The following is an 8847-nucleotide window of genomic DNA, read 5'->3' on the forward strand; positions in this document are numbered from 1 at the left end:
GTTCTTGTTTCCTCACTGCAGTGGGAGTTCCACTTTCAGCAGCAGCAGACTGTCTGCCATACAACAGCAAGAGGGAGGCCTGTGAGCTTTAATATAGCTGTGATAATATATCAGGCTCAGTAAAAACAACACACGCATATTCAAATTCCTAACAACACATACAACATCCCAAGGTTTTTGTTTTGCTGAGTCCGAACGCCACACCTACAATGATTGTTTCTTTTTTCTTTTCTTTTACAGGCACTGAAGGTGCAGTGGAGCTGTTTCACCTGCCAGGCGAGTGTAATTTGGTTGTAAAGTAACCATGGTAACATAGAAAAGGGAGCGACTTCAGGGCAGGTGCAGGGAAGGCGTCTGTGGGGGGGGGAGGAGCCTTGAAGTTGAGGAAAATGTTATGTTATGCAGCTGTCCTTAACCATATCTTCTATTCAAACACGCTTCACTAACATTAGCAGCAGCATCTCAGAGGCTTGAGTTAGCAGCAGCAGAGAGGGAAACTTTCACTTCACTTTCTCAGTTAAACCTGAAAGTCTCTCCTTTTGGTTTTTGTCTTTTTTTGTGTGCACTAAACCACAATTTTCAGCCACTTTGGTTTTCATAAATCTTATTTGTGGTGTACAGGAGGTTGTTAGAAGAAAAAGAAAATGGATGTATTGCGCTATGGAGTGAATGCATTTGAGCTACCAAAAGCAGAGAGTACAAAGCTCATTGTTGACTATTCTTCACCGCGAGCACATAATGTTACCATTTCCATTTTCATGTGTATACAAACCTTGTTTCTGTGTTCAGAAAACCCAAATTCACGCTTTTCTCCTAAACATAGCAACACTCCTGTGTCACCGACATTAGTCAAATTTGTTCCTCTGTCCCAAATCATAATGTTAACCCTATCTAGTCTATATAAAATATACAGTACAAGAGCCAGATATGAATTATCTTCTGATTAAATAAATATAGCCCTTTTTTTAAACACCCAAGGATCCAGTCAAAAACATAAAGCAATAGAGCAGGCACCTCTGTCATAGTATTGGCTTGATATGAAGGTTCAGTGAGGAGTTCAGCTGACAGATGGACCGACAATAGGACGCCTATCTATCCTGCTTCTTTTATTACTGTTGTGTGGTGTGAGATACAAGATCACCACCTGACACCCTCACGTGTGTGACTTTTGTTAACCAACAGTGAGAAAACAACCAGGCACCGATGGTTCAAGTCACCAATTTCAACCATTAGTTTACAGTTCAAATTCTGCAGATCATATACTGTATGGTGGGAATTATAGTCCAAAAGTTATGTAACAATATGAGCCTATAGTCTGCATGTGGGGATTGAAAGTGAAAGTCCTGTTGAACCAGTGTGTGTGTGTGTGTGTGTGTGTGTGTGTGTGTGTGTGTGTGTGTGTGTGTGTGTGTGTGTGTGTGTGTGTGCGCACGCACACATGATAGGGGTTGTGGCACTTTATCAGTGCCATGACATTATCTCGTATCATTTATTAATGTAGTTTGATTGGCATGCAGATGAGATATAGCACTACTTAAACTTTGGATGAACTTGAGCTTGTTTTAATCCATGTGTGTTTATTGGGATAATAAACAAAACAACAAACATAAACTCCGCAACGTTTACAGCATTAATGAAGCAAGAAACTATGACACACACGATGAATATAATTACACAACTCTTAATAAAGTAACTGTTTTTGGGCCAATTTGAGACGTTTGAACCAAAGAAAAAAAAGTAAGAAATACTAATTTAGCCAAAACTTGTTTTACTGTTCACAGTCAACTACAACCAAATTTTTTTTGCCAAATAATACCAATGAATGAGCACTGTAGGGCAGTGGTTTCCAACCTGAAGGTTCACAAGATTAATCTGAGGGGTTGTGAAATGTTAGATACAAGTTAGAAAAAAAACCCAACATTTTTCGCCATTAAATTGTGTTTATTTTAGCTTTCTTTCCCCGTGTAAAACCAGATACTTTGATGTCTTCAGGCTCCACTCAAGCTCCACTTAGATCTATTTCAGTGCTCTGAGTGAAAATGTGTCTATTGAGTCACATGGTTTAATATAACATTAATTTAGCTCCAGTCAGCAGCTGTTTATTTTCAGAAAGAGCTTTTACAGGAAATCTTCTAGTTTCAGCATATTCATTGTCCAGTTCCATAAATTTCGATAAAAAGGGAACTTCACTGTTGCAAGTGTGAGTTGTGAAAGACAAACTACATGACTTCACTCAAGACTCAGACCTTGACTCTAACAACGTTGGAGCCTTGTATGGTACGTTCACTGTTTTTATTGACCTACACTTTGACATAAAAATGGTAAAGTTTAATCATTTTTTTTTAAATTCAATTTGATTATTTTAAACCTTTTTCTTTGAACCTTTTTTAACTTAACTTTTTTTTTTTAACCTATTTTAACCTTTTCTATTTTTTATGTGATAAGACTTCTTGGATAACTCTTATCATGAAGCAAACTGTATATGTTTTTATTTATGTAGAGACCTTTTTGAATAAGAATAAGCAATACTACACAACTAAAAACTTTTGAAGAAATAATCCAGAAATATGAATTTTTACAAATGACTATATAGCCTATAGCAGCTTGAGCAATGCCATGCAGTCACTCACTTTCATTCGGTACCTTTCATACTTTCAGATCATGATTATCGATAACACTTGCATCCCTGGAAACGACACGGCCCCATGTCCAGCCACCAGCTCCACAGTAGGTCTGGCTGTTGGGCTGACGTTCTTCTTCCTATTGCTCGTGATCGTAGCTGGTGTAATCGTGTACAAATACCACAGTAAAATGAGGAATATGCTGCAGTTTGCACAAACAAGAAGCCAGAAAAATGAGGACTATAGAGAGACATCACAAGAGGATTCCAATCAGTACACCGATATGAACAGAGAACAGTCAACAGGAGAGGCGCCTATTTATGAAAACTTGACAGCTCGGACTACTGAACACAAGAGGCCTGCAGTAAACAAGAGAAAGTAAGCTGTACTTTGTACTACTTTATTTTCACACTTTCAGCAGCTGTCCAGAAAGAAGCCACAACGGAAACAGTGTGTGTGTGTGTGTGTGTGTGTGCCTGCGTGCGTGCGAGCATGCGTGTGGTTTAAATTTCCCCATTTTGCACACTCCTGTTAAATATTGGCACACAATTTGGCTGGTGTCTGTTGGTGGTGATCTCTTCTTCTGTTTCTTACGATTCAAAGTCTATTAATCAAACGTGCCAGCTGATGACTCAGTGCAGGAGTTTTTTTCTCCATGCAAGAATAGAAACTGGGAAAGAGAAATCCACACAGTTTACATAATATGTACCTTGCGTCACAATGGTTTTTACATCAGAAAAAAAAGTCCTTTCATTATCTGCTACACTTGATATATTATTGTTTCTGCGCAGGGCGCCACCTGAACCTGAACCTGAACCTGAACCGGAAGAGGATGTGTACTTGCAGTGTGATTCACAAGATGATGCAATATACTGCAATGATCCAGCGTGCAACCTCTCCATCCTCCCAGAATGCCAGGAAGAAGACGTGTATATCGTGCCAGATTCATTATAGGACACATCTCTCTCTATTCATTGCTCACCATATCAATTTTCATTTTTTTTTTTTACAAAACTGCTGCTTTTGACACAGCTGAACTGTAAACAAAAACAAATACTGCCTTGTCTGTAGTGTCTGGATATAAGTACACCCACATACGGTATATTTTATAGATATATCTTATTGGCACAGTTCATTTAAGATCATATTGGACACTTTGTACTGCAAATTATCACTTTGGTGACAACAATCCAAGTTAATCAATTATTTTAATTTTCTTATAAGATATGTTTGTTTCACGGTTTTCTCTTGATACGTCTGGAATTTCCGTTGAATCACTTTCCATTTTGACTTTTAGAGAGCAGAAGTGGGACCATTTCTTCACACTTGTGTGGTTAAGTTGGAAGTTGGTAAAGATTGCACTTATGTATGCCAATAAACTTTTTACAATTAACACATTTTGAATATTTATCAGCCTCAAAGTTTGTCATAGGAGGCCTCTGTTTACAACAGCTGCATCACTGATTTCTGCTCTGTACGGTCACCATAGAAATGTTTTATACATTTTTATTACATTTAAAAAATGTAAATGTATCATGTACTAATTTGGAGGGTTTTATTATCTGGGTTAAGTTTATGAAGATGAAACGCATAACACAATATTTAGAACATTTTGTAATTGTATTTTAATTTGAACTATGATGTTTCCTTATTAAAAGTCTTGAGCTAATAGCCACCTGTTCTGTGTCTTACGTTTTAGAAAAAAATGTGAGAATAGACCAAAATAATTGCTTGAATATCCATAAAATACTGCAAATGCAGGCAAGACATACTCAAAAATGCACATGGGTGTGCCAAAAGTCATGGCAAAGCATGGTTCTCGCACACAGCACACAGTCAACAAGACTTGCAAAACATGCAAAAGTCAGCGCTTTAGGGGTTTTGTGGGCCATTCGTTTTTCAGAAGAGACACACAGAGAGGATGTGAAAACGTTTCGCATAGATGAGACCAAGATTTATCGTCTTATTGCTTAAAAGATCGTATGAGGGTGGAGAGAGAAAGACATCAAGCTTTGTCCAAATGTAGAGGTGTGATTTGTGCTTCTCTGGGCGGCTAGTGACAAGAGACTGGCAGGGAGGTTTACAGACCGGGACTCACTCTTTGCTAACATTTTTTTGTCATCCTGGAATTAAATTCAGTAATAGTTTTCCGGGAAGGCTATACGTGAGAATTAAAACCAGGAGAAAGCCAAATACCAGAGGTTAATGAGTTCATGCTGTCTATCTTAGATTATACACACAGAAGGTCCTTGATAAACACTGTCCCTAATTCTTTTATACGTGTATACTTTGGGTGGTACTGCAACTCAGGACCTTTCAGAATCTAAGATTGAAGACCTTTACATCCACCCACAGTTGTGTATCAACCGAGAATGTCATCCCTGAAACAAACAGTAACAGGATAAAAACAAAGAGGTGAGTGAGCTGTTTCTGGGCACAGGTCTGAATTTATACCTTAAGAAAAGTAATTACAGTTAGCATTTGTGTCTGCAGCTCTGATTAATCGCCTATTTATTCATCTGCCTATTTATTCAGTCGCCCAGGGTCACTCAATACGCCCCACTCTTTAATACATCTACTTTATTAATTGTACAACAACACATGCTCATATTCAGGTGACCTTTATCCACGCAAAGATAAAAAAAAAAAAAAAAAACTATTAAGAACTCATTAGGGGTGGTGGTGTCACTGCTTAGAGTAATTAAACTGTAAACATTTTAGGGGAACTTACTACCAAATTCAGTTCACTTCAGTTGACTCACGTACTGTAATATCACACTTAATATCGTAATATCACACTTAATAGTGTAATATCACACTTCAACATAGTGCACTGTTTATTACCAAACCCTTAAGTTGCACTTTGGCATGTTTTAAGCTCCACTCACGAGCTCTTTTTCTAATTTGAATAACTTTTTCTTGTCTTGGCGATCATATACTTATCGTAGGATATCTCACATAATCGTTTGTTCTTTTTTTCTAATAACTTATCTCAAGAGCACTTGAAGGTAAATATCACAAGCGTTGATAATCTATAATGAAAATGTATTTACAGTATCGTCGTTGATATGCAATCTGAGCAGTCTGGAGTTTACACAGCAAGCTGCTTTATTTTTTACTCTTTTGCCTTTTTAAATGAAACTAGTGATTGTGTTGTTATGTTATGTTGGTTCCTTATTAGCCGGTCAAGGCCAAGGTCAATAACGGGAGATAGAAGTTATCATATCTTTATATGCTGATTCACCTGGCACACCGTGACCTTTGTGATCTACAGCGGGTGATAGGATCTCTTTGGATGAATGACACGTACAGTATGATTATGCTGTTGTGTTTATTATGAAATGTACATGTTGATATATTCAAGTGCAACAGTTCAGTGTGAATAAATCAGAACATTTATTTAGGTCTTCATATTTAATTATTGAAATGTGTAAGACGACAAACAAAATATATCTAAACCATGTGCCTCTTAAAACAATACAGTGCTTTAAATAAACAAGTGACAATGACATTGAATGGTACTAAAATATGCTGTAACATAAAACAACAATAATAAAACCCCAAAACTTATAACTTTAGGACCATAAATAGAACTTTAAATAAATAAAACTATGAATGAACAGATTCATTGCTTGATCCACAATGCAATACAAAACTCTGTGCAGCAGTAACGTGTTTTTCTTCAAAATAAAGTTGCAATTTTAATTGAGTTAACCAGTGAAAAACACCAATTTATGCAGCTGTGATACATGATCCTTTGAGAGCATAATCAGCATGTGGCATTTTTTTCAAGGACAGTTCCTCAGGCACAGTGACATTTACTGACAATAAAGTCGTTGAAGGGAGTCAGCTTCAACTTTCCCTTACTGTCATAGTGCATGAGGACCATGGGCTCATAGGCGGCCGGCACGCAGCAGGGGCGAGGTGACCCTCCTTTGGTAATCTGATGCAGCCGAGACTTCACCTGCGTGTGCATGCTTGCAGGCTTGTAGTTGTGGGGGCAGGTGCCATCGCAGAAATGCATTGTGTACTCAGTTGGGGCCACCACCCAGTCCGTCCAGCCAATGTCTCTAAAGGACACAGTGACAGACTTCCGGCAGCACCATCCTCGCTCATCGCAGACGTCCTCCTTGTTGGAGCGAGGCAGCCTCGTCTTCCCGGCTGGTTTGGGCTGCGTGAGGCCTAACTCCAGAGAAATGCTCGGATTTGCCCTGAGGGCATCTTTGTCACCCACAGCTGTCCCAACATCCACTAACAGTGCCTCTCCACCATTAGTCTTCATCCACCTCTCCACCTCAGGGCTGATGTCCAGCACCACGTCTTGAGTGCGTGACGCGTTGGCACTCACTGGAGAGTCTCCATGTGTCCATGCAGCAGAGTTCATCGGCTTCATCCGGTTGACTTTAACTTTAATTTCTCGTCTTGCCTCAGGCTGAACTGAGGTGGGTTTATTTAAAATCTGCCTGGAAATCTTCAGCTCGGCTCGAGCTAGTGTCAGTTCAGTCTGGATATTGGGGGTCTTGTGGAAAACAGCTCTGTACCAATACATGCGTTGTGGGTGTGCTCCCCTCCCAACCACTTTCATTGGCTCCACTAAAACGTGAAAAAAAAAAAAGCTTAATTAGAACCAAAGTTGACAACATCCTACAATGATTTGACCGAGTAGGGAACATCTGGAATGACTGAGAGCGGAAAAACAAAGATAACATTTTTAAAATCATGTACTTTTAATTTGAATTCCAATGCTCTCAAAGTCATCATTTGGCTTATCATTGATGACATTGACAGATAAAAACATGTTTAAGTGCAACATCAAGTACGAGGTGTGTCTGTCACGCTCATGATTTCTAAAAGCTTGTAGGAATGTGTTTGCTTTGTTTACAGGACTGTTTGATTCTATTTCCAACCATTCGCATACGTTCAAACTCTGCACAGAAAAATTCCAGGGAGAAGAGTTATTTACAACCACAACGGCACAAAAGCTTTTGTCTGCACCTCGTCATGTAACGTTCTTTCCTACTCCCACTCAAACTTTCCAAATTGGCTATTCACATCAGTCATTTAAGCGTGACAATGATTAAATTAGGCCTCAGTGTCTTCCTGATGTGTCCCTGTCTAACAAATACTGTATCTCACCTGTAGCTGGAAAGAGCACAGTAGACATGGTGGATTGCCAGGTTTCCCTCATCGGCTGGCTGGAATTTCCTCTCATCTCTCTCTGTTTTTCCCTGTAGAGTTGATACATCTTTCTCAGCTCTTCCTCCGAGGCTTTTTGAGTTAGCCTGGGCTCCCTGTCCATACCCAACGAGCCGAGGATCCCCGTCTTCACCGCCTCCAGAAGCAGGACCCTGTGGCTGTCCGTTCTGTCCACCTCAGGTGTGCCTTGGTGGGCCACGTGAGGCCGGCTCTCCCCTGAGCTGGAGAGGGAGGCGAGGAGCAACAGCGTGCAAGAGATGAGCTGCTGAAGTGTGCGTGGTCTGAGCATGGTGATCCTGCCAGGTAGGTCTGGTTTGAGAGTGCTGCAGCTCAGTGGATGGGGTTTGTCCAAGTTATGAATGAAATTCTTGACATGCTTTTATTTATAGAGCTTCTGTGTTGCCACACCCCTGGTTAGTCAGGTGAGCCTTTGATGGGCTCAGCTAGGGCCATATGTCATGATGTGGCAACATTTTGCAGCATAGTATTATGTGTTAACAGCACGTGACTTATGAAATTAGAAATCTGTGCCATTAATGTCAACATTTACAGCTTTTTTCCAGTTTTATTAGCACATCAATTAGAGGGCAGACACATTAGAGATAGGAGAGACATAAAATAAAGGGATTTCTGGATTAGATTTGGTTTCGTCACGAGTACATAGTGTGTACCTCAGCATTCTACGTCACCATGATTGTCCAGTTACGCGTCACTTAATCAAATAAATGGCCATATGTCTTACAGTTACTAGTTCTAAGGAGGCAGACAATGGGGAATTACATTAGCTCCCCCAGGGTTAATAATGATAATGTGATAGTTCATTGATCCATATAAGGCTGTCTCTCTGTTCCCTTGCAAATCTGTGCCAAGTATGGTCAGAGGTCAGGAACAGGTACAGACCAAAGAGGCATTTAGAGTCTTGTTCACTCGCTGACTAGACGCTGAAACCTGGGAAGGCCCATCTCCAAATGCTATAGACTACCTTCCTGCCAAAGACTGCAAGCCACTATGACAACAGCCCAGCTTTGCC

The 8847-nt window shown here is 39.9% G+C and overlaps 1 protein-coding gene and 1 long non-coding RNA gene across 2 annotated transcripts; both read right to left on the bottom strand.

The window, feature by feature from the left end:
* Positions 1–3952: 3952 nt before the first annotated feature.
* Positions 3953–4286, bottom strand: LOC116037347. Its single transcript, XR_004101844.1, has 2 exons — positions 4124–4286; positions 3953–4088 (listed from the first exon to the last, which is right to left on the bottom strand). It is a non-coding gene; the product is annotated as an uncharacterized LOC116037347 (long non-coding RNA).
* A 1665-nt stretch (positions 4287–5951) lies between these two features.
* Positions 5952–8615, bottom strand: LOC116037344 (inhibin beta C chain). Its single transcript, XM_031281221.2, has 2 exons — positions 7758–8615; positions 5952–7214 (listed from the first exon to the last, which is right to left on the bottom strand). Exons 1-2 carry the CDS (start codon positions 8104–8106, stop codon positions 6424–6426), a joined length of 1140 nt encoding a protein of 379 aa, XP_031137081.1. The 5' UTR covers positions 8107–8615; the 3' UTR covers positions 5952–6423.
* Positions 8616–8847: the final 232 nt, after the last annotated feature.

Source organism: Sander lucioperca, chromosome 9 (genome assembly GCF_008315115.2).
Source record: "Sander lucioperca isolate FBNREF2018 chromosome 9, SLUC_FBN_1.2, whole genome shotgun sequence".
Lineage (NCBI taxonomy): Eukaryota > Metazoa > Chordata > Actinopteri > Perciformes > Percidae > Sander > Sander lucioperca.